General features: G+C 39.3%; 1 protein-coding gene across 5 annotated transcripts in view; it reads right to left on the bottom strand.

Moving 5' to 3' along the window:
- Window positions 1-3,435: 3,435 nt before the first annotated feature.
- Window positions 3,436-21,493, bottom strand: part of pde1cb (phosphodiesterase 1C, calmodulin-dependent b) — a 94,707-nt gene continuing 76,649 nt past the window's right edge. For 4 of the 5 annotated variants that reach the window (XM_044219324.1, XM_044219326.1, XM_044219327.1 and 1 more), the window contains 9 exons: window positions 20,680-20,808; window positions 20,062-20,163; window positions 15,168-15,288; window positions 13,636-13,717; window positions 12,293-12,413; window positions 10,089-10,264; window positions 8,828-9,061; window positions 7,650-7,712; window positions 3,436-7,055 (listed from right to left, as the gene is read on the bottom strand). In XM_044219324.1, coding sequence (XP_044075259.1) covers window positions 7,036-7,055; window positions 7,650-7,712; window positions 8,828-9,061; window positions 10,089-10,264; window positions 12,293-12,413; window positions 13,636-13,717; window positions 15,168-15,288; window positions 20,062-20,163; window positions 20,680-20,808 — 1,048 coding nt within the window. In that variant the 3' untranslated portion in view covers window positions 3,436-7,035. The remainder of the gene's footprint in view (window positions 7,056-7,649; window positions 7,713-8,827; window positions 9,062-10,088; window positions 10,265-12,292; window positions 12,414-13,635; window positions 13,718-15,167; window positions 15,289-20,061; window positions 20,164-20,679; window positions 20,809-21,493) is intronic. The other variant, XM_044219325.1, reaches the window with a different exon arrangement.

Genomic DNA, 21,493 nt, shown 5'->3' with positions numbered 1-21,493 from the left:
CTCAAAACTGTACTGATGTACAGTACTAGAGTAAATGTACTTAGTTACTTTCCACCACTGGACGCTAATGATTTAAGTGAGACTTTATTCTAAATTAGCTTCTGACAGTTTTGTAGCTGGAATATTTTTGTGTTTTCCATAATCCGTCACTGCTATGGAGCCGACTGGAGCGAGTGCCACTTTCGCAGCAGATCTTTGTCTGGAGGCATCAGGGAGCTCAATGCCTTCTGCATCATCTGCTGCGTGTCACAATGCTGGAGCCATGATGGGGGTCTGCCCTGCCCCTTGAGCCCACCTGAGGGGGTTACATTTGGCAGCCAAGGCTCCTCACCTGACAGGCTTCCAGAGAGGAACCACTTGGCTGCCAGCAGAAATAGCTTCCTCCTATTTGGAGGTCAGCCCCCAGTCAAGATGAGGGAAGCTTGGCTCTTTAAGAGTTGGGCCAATTCCCAGACACACTCGTGCCACAGGGCTCTTTGATTCTGGGCTCTCGATCAGTGACTCTAAATAGAGCTCTGTGCTCTTTCCAGTGGATAGACGGGGTTTAATTTTTATTAAACAGCTTGATATGCAATGTCTGCTTTACATGCTGCATGATGTGGCTGTGTGTAGTAAAGTGGCGAGAACATGCTGTCGGTTCTGGTTAGGTTAGAGGAGGCCAGTCATACTGTAGCCTTCTTGGGATGACAGCATCAGATTTTTTTTTACAGTCTTTGCTTTGAAACAAGTTAGTTAATCGATTAGTTAATAGATAATTGGCAACTATTTTGTTAATTGATACATTTTTATTAGTTTCATTCATTTTTCAAGCAAAAATGCCAAAAATTCTCTATTTCCTACTTGTCAGATATGAGGATTTATTACTTTTCTTTGTGTTATTTGATAGTAAACTGAATATATTTGGGTTTTGGAGTGTTTGTTAAAAAAAATAAGCTAACTGCAGACTTCACTTTGGGTTTTGGGAAATTCAAATGAAGTTTTTTTTTACTATTTTTTAGCATTTTATAGAACAAACAAGTAATCAATTAATCAGCATATTAATGAATGAATGAAAATAATCTTTAGGTGCACCCCTACTTTTCTTACTGGGTATATTGTGTTTGGGTGCCTCCACATTTGCATGCGTCCATATATTATACATGCGTCATGTGCAGTTGAGCGCATCCTTCCCACAGGTGTGTGGCTGTTTTCCTTTTGATGAAGGAAAAACCAAACTTATTAGCAGGTCCAGGTAACATCAGAGCAGCCTTTCCCACCAGTGGCCGTGTGATTAAAATCACATAGAGTGAGTCTCAGGGAGCCGGGTAATGAAGGGACAGGCTGGCGGATGCCTTCACACCCTCCTCTTCCTCCTCCTCATCCTCCTCCTTCCCCTCCTCCTACTCTTCCTCCACCAAGTCATACTGGAGCTCAGCCCGAGCCTGGGACAGGAGGTGGGGTGGAGCAGGAATAGCAACACTCGCATAAATGCATGGACAAACTGCATTTGCATGTGTGGGAGCAATTGAAGACCTAGACATACATGTTGTCTATTTTTTATGCTCAAAATATACACAAAGTCATGAGCATGAATCCAAAAAAATACAAACATGCATACACACAAGAAAAAGAGTTGATGTATCTGTAAATGTGCTGTTACGTACCAAAATGATGGAGCAAGCATCACAGGACACACACTCGTATCTATCCAACCACCCTTGACTGGAGTTCATAGAAAAATTACCTCATTTGCACATTTTATTTCCGAGCAGATTGACTATTTAATAGAATAATGACCAAAATCAAAAGCTCTGTAAATCAACAGTGAGCCAAAATAGAAACACCCCCACAAATCTTACTTTGCAGCCTCACAAAATTCCTCAGTCACGCCAAAAATAAGCATTAAAGGCTCTTTACAATACTGTTGATGGCTTTTGGTTACAGGCAGTCCCCATTCTCATGCCTGGCAATGGTCTTTTATGGCGAGGGACCTAATACAAGATTTCTGTTCTAGTGCAAACACAGTGGCCATGGGCACCAAGGAACAGCTGCCGTATAATTGAATTAACATTCGCCTTCTGCTTCGGCACTCAGCGCTGTGCTGAGAACTCATACACATCCCTCCACGAGCTCCATCAACCTGCCCATGAATATGCATGCTGCTTGTGATAAATATGCGTTCTGTGTTTAATGTTTGTGGAGCTGCATATATGCTGGATAAAGAGCTATACGCTGACTATCTTGGGAGAGTGACGAGGACATACATCCAGTCTGTTGATCAGTTTTAGTGCTGCAAGCCCTCTGAGGCTGAGAGCTGTGATGTTGTGGAGCTTTGGTGTAATCTGAAGTCTAATGGAGACATCTAGTGGATTATTGACTGAGAGACATGTTCATGTTACAGTACAGTAAATACTACAGTCTTGTGCTAATTCTTGTAATAAAAGTCAGCTCGCTTGCTCTTCAAAGATCTAATGTTAAGGCCTGAATCCCACCTGTCAATCTACCACTGGCTTTGTTTATATAGTGGTTAAAAATATTTTCTTATTTAGAAACCTGTAATCTGAATTTTCAATGTAAGGAAGGCCAAATTACACAAAAAAAGTCTATTTTAAAGGTGGTTTAATCTAATGAGGTTTAAATGTTATTATATTGTGAGCTATTAACAGTGCAAGTTTAAAACAATAGTTTAAGAACCTTTTATTTCACTTTCAAAGCAAATTTTTCATGTTTATGTTAATCTCTTTGAGCATGTGTCACAAACTAAGGCCATGATAAAAAAAAAGGAGACACACTAAAGACATAACAAAGTTGCAAAAAAGCATGGATGAGTGCATCAGATGTCTGTGGTGTAGAGTGGGCATGAAGCTGGGAATGGTGTGTGAACGTTGAAAGAAACAAAAGGGACTATGGCCACAATAAAATCAAATGGATGCCTGTGGGGGAGGAGGGAGAGAGTGAGTCTGGCTCAGGTGTTTCAAGATGGCACTGACGACCCACCTGTAGGACAAAAACATCAGGAGCGCGTTCAGCCCTGATAAAACATTTATTTAAACGGAAACGGTGGTTCGTTGAACACGCTGTTGTGTTACGCAAGCGTTGTATTTAATACTAAAAAGACAGTAACCTTGAAAGCTGTCCAGTTGATTTGACTACATATTAGCTTCAGCTGTCCTTTAACTATTTTCTGACATTTTACAGACAATTAATTGATTAATTGAAAACAGAGTTGCAGCCCTACAGTAGATCCTTCACAACTCACTTGCATCTTTTCATCAGACCCTCCCAGTTTGGTAAACACCTACATCTTTTAAACTCCACACCCTTACTTTGTAATGAAGAACACAGAAGACAACTCTTTCCACAGACAGATCTTTATGTGTAAAATCAGCAGAGCAAACCCTTTAAATGTGTCACATACTGTGTTGTTGTAGGAAATGAAGACAGGCAGACATGATCTGAGCCCTTTGAGTCCAGATTTATTGATACGGCTGTGCAGTCACAGAGCATGGTGGCACACACGGCCGCCTGGCCGGCATGGGACAGTAACACACACATGCATGCACATACATGCATACACACACAACCCCCCCACACACACTCTCTTACTCCCTCTGACTGTTCAGGGATGTAGTGAAGGTTAAACGTCAGGCGGTTTACTACTGTTAGCTGGTTTGACTACCCACCTTTTCTTAATTGTTTCATCCACTTTTTAGGCCGATATAACTGTCTATAATTTGACCTTCATAATATGTCTATTACTGTTTTATATATGTAAACATATTCAGTTGAATCAGCCTCAAAGAATATATAAAACATATGAGAGTTTGATCTTTAAAATGGAAAAAAAACTGATCTGAAATGTATTTTCTTGATAATGTTTTTGGTGGTGAAAGTTGTTTACCCAGCTTTATACAGTCCATCACTTTCTGTTTATCTCTCTCTCTCCATCACACACACACACACACACACACACACACACTCATCTCATCACAATCTCATCGATAGAGCAGGTCACAGTGAGGAGATCAGAAATGCACATTAAGTATTTTTCGGCAGTTTCTCACACACACTCACACACACACACACACACACACACACACACACACACTTTACGTCTGTCTAACCTCAGTCACTAGAACAGTTTGAGATTAGTCATTACAGAGTGATTCAGACTAAACAAGTAAACAAAGCATTAAACAAACAACAAATAATCTGTTCCATAGTAACCATTACAAAACACCATGTTTAGAAGTCTTTACATGTCCTAAATACAGCTATGTTTCTGATTATGGTTGGTATAAAGTCTTGTTAAATATTCATACTATCACAATAGCAAATGAAAGATAGAGCAAACTACAAGACTGTACATGTTTTGGTCTCTTGGTACAGAAAATATATTCTGCTTTACCAAGTACCAGGCAGGCTATTTTGAGGACACAATGAGTTTTTGTTGTATTCATAAATCTAATTTACTATGATTGTTACACTTTAAATTTACAGTTTTGAGTTTTGAGCCACTGTAATTTTTCTGACTTCAGAGTTGGTGGAATAAAACTATCGAACAGAAACACAAGGACAAATATAACCAGAGAGGAAAGACAAAATGAAAAAGAAAAATTACATGTTGAAGACATACTTTTTGGAGTAAAAAAAAAGCAGCGAACGGTACAGTGAAACAAAAAGCTATACAGCTACGAAACAGATTTTTCTAAATGAAAAAGAGCAACATATACCATTATAAATACTATACTTCTGCAACATCAAACTCCTGACTTAACAGACAGACTTTCCAACAATGTCTAAACTAAACGTCTTTACTCAAGACTCTTTAGTGTGAATTCTTGTAGGAAGATATTAACTGGTTTGTTTGACTGCATCTGGATCAGCACAGATTCAAATGACATCACAACATTTGTTTTCCTACGGGTGAAAGGTGTCAAATGGAAAGTACATATATAGGCACACATTCAGCCAGCTGGCTTGCTAACCACTGACTGTATTTTCTAGGTAGAAAGTAGTATGTGGTTACATAGCGTGACAAACTGCTTTATATCTCAGCACGATACTAAAGTTCCTGTTTTAATATAAAATGGGGAGCGTGTATTAAAACAAAGAGACTAAAAAATAATTCAGAATTCCTACATTTTTATATAAATGTTTGTGTTTTTTTGAACCCCCTTATATACTATATGTATTAGTATATGTAGCAGTATACACATGTACAGTATACTTATAATAAGCTTAGAATGTGCCAAGAACTTGATCTTGGCACAATAAACTTTGTGATTTTCATGCCAAAACATAAGGAAACACTAAATAAAAGTGCAAAAGTTTTAGGGAAAAACATATCAATCATTATGCAAATACTGCCAAAATGCTTCTTTTCTTCCAATTACACATAATAAGTATAGAGTAAAAGCTGAACCAGTGTTGCAGAGGTTCAATATGTTATATGCACATATGCACAGTAAGCAATATTTGCATCTCCTATACACAACATAACAAGCCGTAAAAACCTGGCAAACGACCAAGAAGCAGATACAGTTTAGACTCAGCCTCGGATGCATCACAAAAGCATGATGGATTTAACTGGCTAATAGGTGTACGAGCACACTGTAAACACACTGATTAAACATTACACCAACAACCTCTAGGTGAAGCTGCTGTAACATAACCGTACTGCAAAATAAAATAACGTACATATATACGATTTTTCTCAAATTCTAATGAAACTAATGTAGACTTTTTGCTACAGCTTAAATACATATAAGAAGGCATCGTGAAGAAGTCTTTTGACGAAGAAATGACATACAGTGTGAGGATATTAGACACATCTATTGCATGATTCATATAGGACATAACAAATGCAAAACAAATGAGAATGTTACAAAATAAAAGGTAAACAAAAAGATTTTTAAATATTACAAAAACTTGAATGCATTCGTGTGTGTGTGTGTGTGTGTGTGTGTGTGTGTGTGTGTGTGTGTGTGTGTGTGATATGTTTGAAATGCAAAAGTTGCATTCTACTTCTTGGACATTTTTCACTACAATATCTTACATTATATCCACACAAAAAAAACATTGGTGGATTGTGGATTCATAGGACATTTACTCCTCCTCAGATCCATACATATACAAACCTTCAATATATACAGTAATGAGGACAAAAACACACAAAAAACAATATAAACCTGGCTGCAAGGAACACATTAGAATTGCACAATGTCTGAGGAAAGCACTAAGACAGTAAACATGTTAAGGGCAAAAAAAATTAGCCACAACTGGTGGTAAAAACAGTTTTTTGTAGTAGCTTCAACAAACATAAGAGACTCCCAACAGGAGTTAAGTTTTTAGATAGTGAGGATTTGTATAAGTACTACTTACTAGTTAAATAGTACTCATATGCTCTACATACTGTGTAGCAGTTATAGTCCCTCTTGATATACATCTGCACAATCTGTTCTGCATTTCCCACAAATCTGCACTTATGTATTATTCAGTAAAATAAATTGCTGTGACACAAAACTTTATGTCTCTAAATAAATGTTTTTTATCAGACTTGTGTTGACAGAAATAACGCAGCAGTGAAAAGTAGGACGTGTACAATGGCTACATGTTTGTGGCTGAGTTAAACATATGACTTAGAGCGAAGTTAAAGATTGGCAAACTTAAAAAAGCAACATTTTCGGTGTCAGTCTTTCAAAAGCTCCTCTTCATCCTCACCATCGTGGCCGTCATCTTAACGTCATTAAATCTTCTTCTGTACCCTCTTTATCAGTAAGCAGGAAGGGAGGAATAATGCACGTGAGCAGAGCCACAAGCTCTGCATAAAAGGACGCGGGAGTATAAACATGGTTAAAAGTAATAACAGTAGATCATGGAGGCAAAAAGGGACGTGAAGGTGTCAGTTTCTTGGTGTCCTGTAGAGGGCGATGCAGTCCAACTAATGGACTTCCCTCTGGTGTGAGTCTGAGTTCTCCCATCTGTGTAAATGCAGGTTCAGGTCGACAGCAGCGCAAAGATGCAACAGTGTGGCCTTGATTCTCCACAGCTCCATTATTCCATCTCTACCTCTGCTTTGGGAAAACAAAAAAGGGATATTAATAATTTAGGTGAGATTATACATCAACAAACTAACAATGTATTGTGGGGAAATCTCCATGAATTTCTATTTAATCTTCTGATCAAATAACAAAAAGTCTGGTCCTGTTTTTCACATGATTAATAAGTTGTCTTCAGCTTATTAAGTATTCTTTAATTGCAGGGGAAAACTGTTTACACACTGCAACAGCTACATAGGGAAACAGTATATTCCTCTTAAAGCAGAGTAGTATTTCCTTGCAGATGCTATCCCTCCATATCCAAGGTCATGAAATACACTCAGTGCCAGTTTATTAGGTACATACAAGTGTTTCTATTATTTTGTCCACCACATTTATATCAATGAGGGTAAGCCAAATATCAGAAACACCTCTCTATATAATACAGCCCCACAAACTGTAGCCTCCAAAATGACCATACAGTTGAATCAACACCTCTCTAAAACGGTTTCAATAAAAACAGAACATTACAACCTTCATGAAGGGAGGATTTAATAAACTGGCAACTGAGAGTAGACACTTCAGTTTATTTTTTTTGTCGACCGTCGTGGGCTGCAGGAATAAACTCACCATCGACTCCTTTGTTTTTGTTTTCGTCACTCTCTGGAGATTCAGCTCCTTCAGACAACTCTCCTGAAAAGTCAGTAAAGTTATTTGTCATACTGACGCAGGTACATTCAGTGGTAGCAAACATGCACTCTATCCAAACAAGGCAATGAAACCCTCAAAGCATCCTCTCTCCTTAATGAAACATCTTCAACCTTACTGACCTGCCAGTGGGTCTCGTCATTACAAACTCATGCTGTGCAGCCAAACATTGTTCAAACACACAAGGCCTAACAAATGTTATAGAAATACACATATATCCTACAAACATTGCATTAATATACGCAGCCCCCAAAGGGTCACAGTGGGAAATTCTTTTATGAACTATTTTTGCGTTGCCTTGCAATAAGTTCTGTTTTTAAGTTTTTTGAGTTCTCTCGCAATATTTTTTGCATTCCCCTGATCCATAGGAACAGTTAGCGTGTTGGTCCAGTCCAGTTATAAGTTATCAGTTTACGGCTGCATTTGTAGTTGAATCTATGATGCTATGGATGTGGCTACGATATGGTAGCTGTACTGTGACTACTCTTTACTGCTCCAATTAACATTTGCCAAGAAAGCATCGTTAAGCCACACAGGATTTGAACACGCGGTGCTTCTATCACATGTGACAGATGTGTTACCACTACACTACAGGAGTTCAGGAATACAGTCGCTTTAATACAACACTCCAACGGCCAAAGCTATGTCATCCCATGGTTACAGCCACAATCGCCAGCGACAGCAACAGCAAAAGGTCTACTATATTATACTGTTTCATAATACAGCTCAGCCTTTCTCTATGGATCAGAGGGAATGCAAAACTAAATACGAGGGAACACAAAAGTAGAAAAATAAGTTCAGAAAAATAATTCCCACCGTGACCTTTCGGGGCTCCGTATTAATACACTTGGAATTATTTATCAGGTTAAATGAAGTGAATGGCTACTAAAGGTTGGGATAAAAATCCAAACTGTTTCACTGATATTATCATGAAAAAGGGTGGAGACAGGATTACAGAAATGTTAACTGTAGCTTTAATGATCACTTAGGTATGCAGAATTACTTCACGTCAATGTACTGTATGTATAACCCATTTAGTGAAATGTCACGTCTTTTAAAAGCGGACCATGCTATGGGATTCCACAGTTAAAGGGCTGTACCATTCTGCAATGGAGGATTCTCGTGTGTGGCGCTCCCAGGCTGTGCTCCCTGCTCTGTTTCCCCTGTGTTACCATCCGGTGGTCTGCTGGCCTCCGTTGACTCGGGCTCTTCCCCCTCCAATTGGTCCTCCTTTGGTTCAGGCTGTTCTGATTCTGTGTGGACCTCCTGCGGCTCCATAGCCTCTTCCTGCTGGGCTTGCTCCTCCGCTTCCTTTTTAGCTCTCTCCTCCGCCTCTGAGGTCACATGGAGTGCGGAGGCAGATTAGCATGTATGTGAGTGTGTGTCCATGTGCATTAATTCACCACTACTTTAAAGCCAATAAAGGTTGAGAAAGGTCATTGGACCGTTTGTGCTGTTTCTGACCTGATATGAGGCAGATCTCTAAAACCTCTTGATGAGTGTTAACTTAAACCTGCATTAACTGAGTTTTTGGCCACTTGAGGGCAATGGAAACAAGCGGCAAACATATTTAACACCTTTTAAGTTAAGCAAACAGTTGCCTATTTACACATTCAGCAGTGACAGAGCTACATTATCATTCATTTGGAATCGTGTTTCTGGCTACGTGACAAACGGAAGTCCAATATTTACTCTCTGTTTAGCTCTGTTTTGGTAGCCACTTTAATGGTCCTGGTTTCTAACAAGGCACACTTTATGAAGGGCTTATATATTGTAATAATTTATAGACTGTTAATAAGACTTGGGCAAAACATTTGGGTTGCCAGGTGGCTGGAGTTTATCCTTTCTATTTGGTAATAAAAATTGGTAATAAATTGATTCTTGATGAATTAAAGAGCTAGCTAAAAAGATAAAAAAGTGTCATGCAAGAGGAGGATAAATACCAACCACAGGACTTTTACACAACCTGGCAACCTAAATGTTCTTATTAATGACTTATAACTGATGTATAAAGCATACGTATAAAGTTAATAGTTTATTACAACTTATAAACCCCTTATAATGGGTGCCTAATTAGAAAGTGGTACCAACTGAATTAAAAAAATATTTAAAAAAAACTGATGCATGTGGACATACTGATCACTGTGTATCCCACAAAAGCCCAAACTAATACAGGTCAGTTAAAATCCCCCTCTGAGTGAGCTAAGAGCGTTGCAGCTTTATAAGCCAATTTTCCCAATTCTGGTGGATCTCGTGATCTGTTTGGACAGATCACTTTTACCAGGGCATTAATGCTCCCAGAGTCCCCAAATCACCTCAATTTTACTGTAATATATTTTTGGTTGTATGGATGTACCGTACCTTTACTAGCCTGTGCTTTCCACCTCTCTCTATTCTGATAAACCTCTTCATTCCACAACGCCTTGAAGTTCTTCAGGTCCACCATCAACAGAGAGCTTTGTCCCGACGAGCTGCTGTCGGAGCCCGTGCTCTTCACACTGTGCCTCTTGGCCTCATCTGAGCTAATACTGTTCAGACTGGACAGAACAAAAAATATAAGGTGAAGGGAGTTAAAAGTTAAACAAGACTAAGAGTCTTCAGCCATGCTAGCAGCTCTGTGCGGCTGTATTGACACAGCTGTGCTTTAGGGTTGCCAACTTCCTGAAATGGAAATATGGATGGGGTGGGGGAGGTGAGGGGGTAAGGCAAGAGAGAGTGGAACAGTCGAAACTGTTGTTTTCCCCTACTTCACTTTTTGTGTAGTGGAACATAACATGACAGACAGGCTGAGGTATCAGTTTAATACAGAACACATCTTTTAGTTTCCAATTACGGGATGATTCCGTATTTTATGGGACAGTTGGCGGGACTACTGTGCTTTAAACTAAATGCTAAGCATGCTAACATGCTCACAAAGGCAATGCTAAAATGCTGATGTTTAGCAGGTATAATGTTTACCATGTTCACCATCTTAGTTTAGCATGTTAGCATGCTACCATCTGCTAATTAGCACTAACACAAAATACAGCTGAGGCTGATGTGAATTTCATTAGTTTTGCAGGTATTTAGTCATAAAACAAATATTTGTATTTTTTACTGAGCTTGATCCACACTAGGGACTAAAAGTCAGAATATCTTGCCCCCTGCTGCTTCCGTTTTGACCATTCTTCTTCAAATGTGTCTCGTGTGAGTACCCCAACTTTATGGAAGTGCAATACTAAATGCCTGGAGTACCCCTTTTAGTGATGACCAAAGTTATTCCAATTCATCACATGGGGTACATGAATGTCGGAACCAAATCTCATGACAATCAATGCAATGACTGTCAAGACATTTCACTCAAAACAACAAATTATCAACCTCATGGTGGCTCTAGAGGAAAAGTCATTAGGATTCATCCTGTGGGGACCATTAATGTCTGTACAAAATTTCATGGCAATCCATCAAATAGTTGTTGAGATATTTCTGTCTGGACCAAAGGGGTGCACCAACAAACTGACAGACCGAGATTGCACTCCCTTTGTGATGGCACTAGCTTGGCTAAAAAAACACAAGCTTTCATATTCAGAGGCAGAATGAAAGAAGAAAGAAAGGAAGACAGGTAGATAACCAGAGGCAGACAGCGAGAGCAGACATAGTTACAGATGACTGAAATCAGCTATAAATGCTGTGAAGACACAGTCCAAGAAAACCCATAAGCGCCCAGGTGTGTATGTAGACAACGAGACAAGTGGCAACACTATCTGAGATTTCCACTTGGTTAGCTCTGACTGGAGGCCTACTGAGTGATGCTAATGGCTGCTGTTGAGGAGAACAGGGAGGCTGATATTGATGTGCAGGTGCAACGGAAGATGCAGAGCCAGACTCCCCAAGTACTGCTTTATTTTGAAATGAGCTCACTTTAAAAGACATAAATAGCAGACTCAGATTTTGTAAATGATCTCAATCTGGATAGTTTAAATTAGTAACGCAAGAGGAAGTGGAATGTACTTTTTTATTTGTTTGGTTTCAAAGCCCTGCACATACCTGATTTAGTATTTGGCTGGAGGAAAAGTACTGGGCCAATTAATTACGCCAGTGGAGACAAAATCACTTCCTTTTGTTTCTCGAGAGGCTGTTGTGTATGCCAATCCAGCACTGAGGACCATTCTTGATCAGGGACGACGAGGCGAACTTGACTAGCATCTCTAAAATATCAATTTCAAGGTGTGCGGCTCTGCCTGATGAAAGGTAAAGACATTTCTACGCATAGAAATGGATTACTCATGGAAGACTCATCTGCTGTTTCTCAATACCTCCATTAGATATGCTGTTATTGCAGTGGAGCTGCTGAGGTTTAATCACGTCATTGAGTGAGCAGTTACTCAGAAAGGTATGAGAAGGAGGATGAAGGGTAGAAAACAGTGCATTTTCCACTGTTGATTAACCAGGCTGGTTGATTAAAATTTACTCAGATTTACATACCGTCACCCACTTCCATCTGCTCAGTCCTGCTACTGAGCAGAATATAAAAATCCAAACTTTTCATTCCCAAATGATCTCTTAGAGAAAGTGCTGCAGCTCACCTTGAGCGTCTAAAGCCGGCAAAACCTGAATGGGAGGCCTCGTCTATGAGTGGCTTGACGATGCGATCCGTCATGTCCGTCAGCACAGTGAAGGTGGGCACCACGATGAAGTCTATGAACCCTGTTGACAAAGATATCAGAAAATTCAGAACATAATGTCAGTCTCTGCATGTTCACATTCTTTATTGAAGTGTTTGAATTGTTTAATGCATACTGGGACAAAAAGAAGCCCAGAAAAATCTGTTAGGCTGTAATGTAATGTTGAATAAGGCCACAGGTATTTCCAGAATGCTATAAAATGAATTATCCAATCTGAGACACAAATATAATTAAGTTCATAGGTGTTAACACAACCAAGGACTAATGTTACCTTTTGTCCCATGTCCCCCTCACTTTTCAAAATCCTATTTTCGTCCGCATCACTTTTAAAGTTTCAGTTTGATTTACTCACTAAAATCTCTCTAAACAGTGTCATTAGACTGTCCAGCTGCCAAAATGCAGATGGGAGAAGCTCTGAGCTGATAAAAACATTGATGTGCTCTCTGTCACCTTCAATTACTAACGTGCACTCACTGCTATTAAAGGATTGGTTTATATTTTTTGCCTATATGTGCAATGAAACTATTATTGGTTGCTGTGATGTTCCCCCTGTACGTATTGGCTGCAAAGAGATCCCTTCCTACTGCTATTTTAATGTAAGAGATGCATGTGAGTGTTTAACAAGGATACAACCTATCCTTTAAGGTTTACAAGCAACAACCTAATGCTTTCAGACTTGTTGCCCTGGATTTAGCCTTTCAGGCAACATATAGGCTTCCCTGTCTTCTTGGTGGTTGTTGGATACTGCAGTCACTGCTCAGGGACTGAAAAAAGTCCTGCCACCTCCACTGCATGTTTTTCAGGTAAGAAATATGTATTAATTAAATTAATAAATAAATGAAACTTTTAATCTATGGTTTTATTTACATTTACATTCAATATTTCTCTTAAAAAGACTTGAAAAGCATTGATCATCAATCAAAGATAAGGCAGTAAAGGACAGAGCTCTTTGTAGAAAAGATTCAACATTGCAGCAATTTACATTGCATTTCTAATTTTCTTACTATTATTATTCTTGTTATACTACCATTATCATGGAAAGCAAAATAACCAATAATTTGTTATTTGAGAGATTGATATAAATGTGTATAAATACAGGAAATAGTACTGAGTGCTATATAAATACTTTTACAAAAGAAACTTCATTTTTCTCAAATAAACTCACACTGGAGCAGAACTTGTACACCCACACAGACAGACACCATTATGCAGGTGATGTATGTAAGGATGGAGGAGCCACTCACCGATCTGGGACTGTGCCACCATTGTGGACTTTCGGTCACAGAGTGGAGAGAACGGCAAGCCGAGCTCTGCTTCTTTGTCCCCCTGGAAATACAGCAGCTTCCTCAGTCAAAATCATTCTCAGTCTTTGGTTTCTATAAAAATGTACCCCACCCTCCAGGCACACACAAACACAAACACACACAACTGTCTGACACTCATAAACACACTCACACTACACGTACACACCGCCACCATACACCAAATGCTCACACTTCTATCAACAGGCTTTGGACTTGCCTGGACGCCGCCCCGAGTGCTTTTGGGCCACAAATGTGTTTCATTTTCTCTTCTGATTTGTCACAAACAGATGAGATGTGGAGTCGGGAGGCAATGTTCTTTAGTGAAGCTATTTATCGGCAATTCATATCCCGAGAGACAAAGGCCTTGTGAAAGCAGCCACAATAACAATAGCACAGATAATGAGAACAATGTGGATTAATAATGGAAGAGATGAAATTGCTGCATTGTTTTATCAAACAGGTTATGTTCTACATTTTAATGTGCTATGGTGCTTTGTCATGGCATCATTATTAAAAATGACAAGAGCCGAGTGTCTGCAATTAAACTTATGAATATGACCATATATCTTACTAATGTGAAGTGCTTTGGGGGGGTAGAGTTGTGTCAAAGCAGAATATTAAAACAATCATTCACTAATATCATCATTATTTTATCTTGGAGTTACACTGCAACTGTGTGAAAGAAACCTAACATACATGGGACTAAATTGGAAATGTAAATAGCTTCTGTTGACATCCATCCGGCAACCAGTACAATCCTAAGCACCAGCACCAAAGGAGTAGCTAAAAGCAATGTAAGTGTACTATTTTGAGAAAAGATGAATCAGCTCTACTTCAAATCTAGTGTTTCATCTTTTGGCAATCCTAAGAAATCCTAGGAAAACAGATCCTTGGACTCCACAGCTGGAGCAAACATGGTCCAAAAGTCCTCAAAGTGATCAGAAAAAATATTAATTTTCAAGATCTAAATTTCATGACAACTGGGCTCCTCTGATGAGGAAGATCATGTGACACGATCTAAAGCTGAAGAACACCTACTAAATTGATTGTTTTGTCAACACCATTAATAAAGTCTGCATTTCGCTCAGTTTTCCAGTGCAAGGGCCCTAGAATTTTGCAAGTTTACTTAATGGCATCGTTTACTGGAATCATTAATCTTTTTCTTTTAACCTGTACTGCCACAACTAGTCTCGTTTTTCTGCCTGAAACTGTTTTTCAGAGATGATGTTTCAACTGTATGGTTGTTGTAGGGGCTGGGCAAAATATTACATTTATTGTAGGGCTGTTGTTTCAGACTTCATTAGTTATAACTCTTTGTACCTAATAAACTGTAAATTGAGTGTATATTGCAGCTTTGTATATGTGACCAGCTGAAAAGCATGCCGTGTTCTCTCTTTGCATCTGAACCTCACATCTTCACTGGACCAGCCACTCATGATTTACTCTGTGACCTGCCAGGTACACCCACTCACCTGTCTGAAGAACTCCTCCAGTAGGGAGGTGGTCCAGCGGTGGTGGAGGTCCCAGCTTTTGGCCGGGTGGCTGATGTCTGCTGTGTGCAGCAGCAGGGACAGCGCTTTGGGCTTGTCAATGCTGCAAAAGAGAGAAGATACACAATATTAAAAGCTGCAGTCCACCAGAGAATATCATTCATTTACTGTGTTGTTTTCTTAAATGGTCCTGTATACTGGCTTTTTAAATGTTGAGTGTTGTTTTAAAGTGAATCACATTGTATGTGATTAGTTTTAACTTAGTTTAAACTAAGTTAACTAATGAAACTAAGTTAACTAATTGAGTCATTGTAAAAGTGAAAACAAATCTCTACAAATTGATCTACATTAAGTTTGAAATAAAAAAAAATAAGACACACCTAAATCATTACGGGTGTAGTTGAATGGTTTTTGAGGTACCATAATAAGTTAAATTGAGATCACTTTTTGTGTAATCAATTTAGCTTAAATAGGCTGCTTGGTCAATGTCCTGGCAAAAACTACATCATGAAGACAAACAAACATTCCAGATCAATCTGCAACAAGGATATTGGAAAATACCATTCGGGAGAAGGATACAAGAACATTTCCAAGGCACTGAGTGTCCCTGAAGGCAGTAGGGTCAATCATAAAACAAAAAATGGAAAAAATGTGGCACAGCTGCAAATGTGTCTACAGCAATCGGACCACAGAAATTGACTGTCTGTGCAAGTACAGCACAATAAAACATTAAAAATCCCAGGAGGGTTAATACTTTTTTATAGACATTGTCCTGTATATGCTCAGTATGGTACCAATACGGCCTAGTTTCTGGGTTTCCACCAGGGTAAAAATGTGTCCACTTCGTGCATTGAAATGTTAATAAAATTGCCCACCAATGGCTGTTATGTTTTTAGACTTAAAATTTGTTTAAAGGATATCCACTTGATTTGGCTAACTCCATTTTTACACAGCACAAGGACTGTAGATTTTGTCCTCCATCACTTATATTGGACTTCACTTCACAGCTGGTATGGACAGGGGGAGCACTCATAACAACCAGAAACTAGGTCAGTGTGCATGGCTATTGCTTTAAGATAGACTTGAAAAAATGCGAACCTATCCTTTAAGTGCAACATGTGCACAAAGAATTTGAACTGGATAAAGTTACTAAGACACTATAGGAAAGGAGTGGGGCACAAGCTGCAGGTGACAATGTTGCAGGATATCACATTTAATGCAAAGCAAGGTGAGTATAAACTCACCACTGCTGCAGGCTGCCTAATTGCAAAAGATGTATAGATGTCAGATGTGCAAGATGTAAGGACCCTCAAAACATGTTATTGCAATGTCTGACTGCAGTAGGGATCAGTAGGTAGGTTTAGGATAATTTCTACTTATAGATATAAAGCTGGTGATATATACTTTTTCATCCTGTCAACAAATCCCATGAAAAGACCAAAACCATCAATGTGTCTCTTGATAGTTTTTGACTTCCTACCCCGTCTGTGGCCCCAAGCCCATTGGTTCCTATTGAAGACTTAAACCTTTATAACTCACACATACATAGTTTCATTTTTGGTAATTTCTTAAAACTAACGTTACTCACACAGGAGTAAATAGTGCATTTGTTAGGGACTATTTTCAGGGGTGGATTAATACACATTTGGTAGTGAGTGTTCATGACAGCAGTACGGTGTATGTGGGATTGACTCAAAATAAACTAGTGTTTTTGTTCACGGTAATAAAGGAACATGTCACCCTGTACAACAGTGTGGCTCACTGATGTGTTTTTAACAGCTTTTGGGCAACAATGGAGCTCTATGGCACAGAGGACAATACTTAATATTGTATTATTGTGAACAGTTCATTGTTGGTTTTGGTCTTTGTTGACAATAAGACATCCTTTAAGTGTCGTGATGGCACAGATCTAATGGAGGTACCCTCAAAATGTCAAACTGATGACAGACAAGAAAAAAAAATATGTCTCTACTAATGCCCATTAAACAGACGCTGAAATGCACGTCTATAAAAACACACACACACAGCCACCTAAAAACACAGAAACACCTCCATCAAAAAAAAAAACAACTCCTTTCATCAAACTGCCTTCATTAGGCTAATCGGTTTCCTACACTGGAACACAGTGTAAAGATGCTTCATCTCACCTCATCAGACATCAGTGGTGTCTGAGGTATCATCTGATAACCATATCAAAATATCATGTTTAATGGACTGATGCATGAATGGACAGACACAGACCAATATGGAAAATAGGCACACAAATGAAAACACACACTTACACAAAGCTACACACACACACACACACACACACACACACACAGCACAAGGTTAAACAGAGGTGAGAGAGACTCGCTCAAATTTCTCCTCATTCCATTTGTGGCAGATTGGGTGTTAAAGTGCACTCTAAGCAGGCCTGGAGCACACTGGTTTGAAATTACTTCACATCAGAGTCTATTCAGCATTACAGCTTCCTGCAGACTGCAATCTCTCATTCATGTGCGTGTGTGCGCCCTATACTGTAGCTTGATGATTACCTTCCAGTCAGCACTCTGGTTTTGAGGTATATTCACAAATATAGGAAGCATAATATTGTTGATTCCTACATATGTTCTCAGGTAGCTGCTTATCTCCATATCACTGCTTTCTGAGCAGTTTTCTAGTCGCGTTGAGTGCTGTGCATTATCACAGTGAAAATAATGTGATACAGAAAAGCATCCTCGCGAGGGAGCATTTCCGCTCCACGTGCACAAATGCAGTCCCGTGAGCATAGGGCTGTGACTTTCAAGTTGACTTTTGAGACATTGGAGGCATGGATGGAATAGACAGTGGCTGATGTCTCCCCTCCTTTGATTGGTCACTTTCAACACCCACAGTCTACGGCCTCCTGTCTCTGACACCTTTTTTGGTGGCAGAATCATCAAGAAGAAGATGTCAGAGAAAAAAGAGATAAAGTAAGGAACAGCCACCTCTACAATGCCCTTAACACAAGTAAATAGTGCATAATCAAAATGTAACAAAGTATCGACCGCAGTCGTATATATCTATGTAGTTCACAACTGCTACGAACACATGTAGACCCAATGCATAAGTTAGTTAAGGTCAGTGCTAGCAACTGCCTGTCTTTAAATATGTCAGTGATCAAACCAAACAGCCAATCAAAGGTCATGGCCAGTATTCAAAGTGACCAATCAAAGTTGGACAGACATCAGCCTCTGTCTATTCCATCCCTGCCTCCAAAGTCTCAAAAGTCAATTTGAGGGCCCGCTACGACCTGCAAGGCAAAGATAACGTGACAGACGAAGACTAATCAGCAAAGAAGCAGATAAAACAACTGTCCTTGAAAAATACAACTGTCCTTGAAAAATGCTGTAATGCTTAAAAATGTTTACAGCAAAAGGAAATGCTGCAAACCTTGTTAAACAACCTGCCACATTTCTTTACTCTTTCACCTCCATTTAGTTTTGACAAAACAGTACCTTATCATCACTGACTTGTAGCAAGCCGCCCTGCCTCCGTCCAAATATAACTACGATTATCAGATTTTGAAAACCACATTATCCCCTCAGTATAAGTTACTGAGGGGATTTCCCTTCATATTATTTAATGTGTGGGTCTGTTACCCAGCAAAGCTCTGTTCAGAGCGTCTGGCTGAAGAAGATAATGCAGAGGACAGAGCTCAATGCCTTATAGTAAAAACATGAGCACTTTCAGTAACACAATCATACCGAAATGAATCCATTGTAAAAACTTTTTATAAACAACATTGTCAAATCCACAACCAATGTGGCCTCAGATTGTTAGCTCACACAGCCAGTAGTGGTCAGCCACAGGTAAACGTGCTAGCAGCTCAGCTCATTAGCAGTAGTGCTAGCTCCCTCTGTCACGTGACCTTCACCTTGCCGGTCGTATCGGACCCCCAAGAGCTTGTCATGACCACTCCTGTCACATAAGTGCAAAAATAATAATATAAATGAAAATACAATACATGCTAGCCTCCTTAACTAGTTTAATTCATCTTGTGGTAAACAATTTAGTTTAACTACACAATATTATATGTGGAGCTTCGATCACATCTGCGATTTGTGCCCCTAACTAACAAGTGAGCCTGATTAAGCATACACGAAGTGTTGCTCACTCTTCCACTTGCAAAAAATGCTTAAATAAGTACAGAAAAGTTTTAGAGTTGGTCCAGAGCTGAGGTTTTTGGTGTGCTCCATTTTTGATTCTTCTCACATCACCTGCACTTGACCAGCACCGGTCTGAATGATACCACTGTGCAGAGGATTTTCTCAATGAAATTAAATAGATTTGCCAACTTACTTAGTGACTGTAAGTGGTAAAGAAGTATTTATAGCTGCTATTTATGTTTGTATGCATGCATTGCAGAACAGGATTGCTGGCAAAGACAATATTTTATAGTTTGTGGAAGGCTAATATTTTCTAGCTGGTCATTGTAGCCTACAGTTTGCCAGCAAACCTGCCAGCAATATTTCTGCCACCGGCTGTTTTTCACCGCAGTGTGCAAATAAATTTCACCATGCCAACTCTGGTGTGACTGCACTATAACTCTGCTGCAGACTTCCAGCACAGAAACACAAACTATCCTGTGTTTGTGCCTGAGAGGGGCTGTAGTAACACCCTACTATATACCTGTACTGTATAATGCACAACATATGGTACTATTTGGCAACAAAATACTCATTCCATTTGTTTGTTGCATTCCTATATGAGTACACCCTACAGGGCAGGGTTAATTGGGTTGTAAACAGTGGGTGGTTAGTAAACGGTGATCCGATGGCGGGGTTAATGAAGATGCAAATTGCTCGGGTGAGGGCAGGGAGTGTAAACAGTAGTGACGGAAAAGGCAACTGACCCCTCAGGTTGTTGTAGGAAGTTCTTCATGGCCTTAACCTGCTGGAAGTGGCAGGACATATCTGTGGCCAGCACCATCTCCACCACCAGAGCCCGCAGCTCTCTGGATGAAAACAAAGGAGAGAAGAAAAAGTAGAGGAATGAGCCATGTGCTGTATAATGAACTGTCAAACTCGCGGGTAATAAAAGCCGACTTATTTCGGAAGTCGCTAAAGTAAATGAAGGCAGCCAACACAGTTTTTGAGAGCTATTTATAATACCTGCTTTGACAAGTCCCCGCTTATGCAATAAGAAATCGGTTTGCAGCTGTCTTCTTTAATGTATTATCACACATAACAGTTCCATTTAGTACAAAGTTGTTGGACTTTGAAGGTAATCACAGTTGTTAATCTAGAAAATCTAGAAAAATAAGAGATAAGTTCACTTTGGGCTTTGAAAAGGTGATACGTGCATTGTGAAACTGTTCTGCTTGACCTGCCTGCTTTCCACCTGTCATGTCTGCCTCTCTATCTGTTCTCTATTACATCTCTGAGTTTTATTTTCTTTTGCTGTCACTCAGCTCTTTCATTTTTCTGTCTCACTTTCTCTTATTGTCTGTCTAAGTATATATCTCACTGACCTCCAGTCATCCTTGGAGAGGTTGTAGAGGATGTTCATCTCATCGTCATCCTGCAGTAGGCGGTAGGCTGCGCTGACATGGTGACTCTCCAACACTGAGCGGTCATTGTACAGGATAGCTGTGTCTGACCTGTCAAAGAGAAAAAAAAATTGTCTAAATTGGAAAGAGCAACTTAGAAAGAAATAATGGAACCCTAGATGTTGCTTCTTCAATTTATCAGTAAAACGTGTCACTTGAATGTGATCAGTGTCTGTTGCTTATACACCAGATCTTGCACAGACTTCAATGTGGCTGAACTCTGACCTGCTAAATGTGAGAATAATTCATGTTCTTTATATGGTCTTATTTATTTATGTCCACTGTATAAGGGAAGACGCTCGAGGGACAAAATCAAATAAAAAACAACAAAAAAGTGGAAAAAATGGATATATAGATATAAAGGATATAAACAAAGCACTCCATAACCCCCAGAGAGTTACTGAAAAATGACTACAGCTAGTAAGACGTTTGTGAAGATCAAGATTAGATAACTATCTGGTTCAGTGCGAGTAAGTCTGTGAATTTGTTTGAAAATAAGGCATGAATGAATCATGTATAAAAAAGTACATATTTGGACAACATTATTTATACAAAGTTTTACAAGTTCAACTTTCTGATTTAAAGGAATCTGGACAATTTTATGAAGGGATGTAGAAAATGGACTCAACTAATTTTTTAGTATGAAAATAAGGATACATAATAAAGGGTATGGAGACAGTGTTTGTCAACAAAATTAGTAACTTTCCTAATTATAATATAACAAAAGGTTTCTTTA

This window comes from Siniperca chuatsi, linkage group LG13 (assembly GCF_020085105.1).
Source record: "Siniperca chuatsi isolate FFG_IHB_CAS linkage group LG13, ASM2008510v1, whole genome shotgun sequence".
Taxonomy (NCBI): Eukaryota; Metazoa; Chordata; class Actinopteri; order Centrarchiformes; family Sinipercidae; genus Siniperca; species Siniperca chuatsi.
The sequence above is the reverse complement of the archived record's forward strand: the minus strand, read 5'-3'. Positions and strand labels throughout refer to the sequence as shown.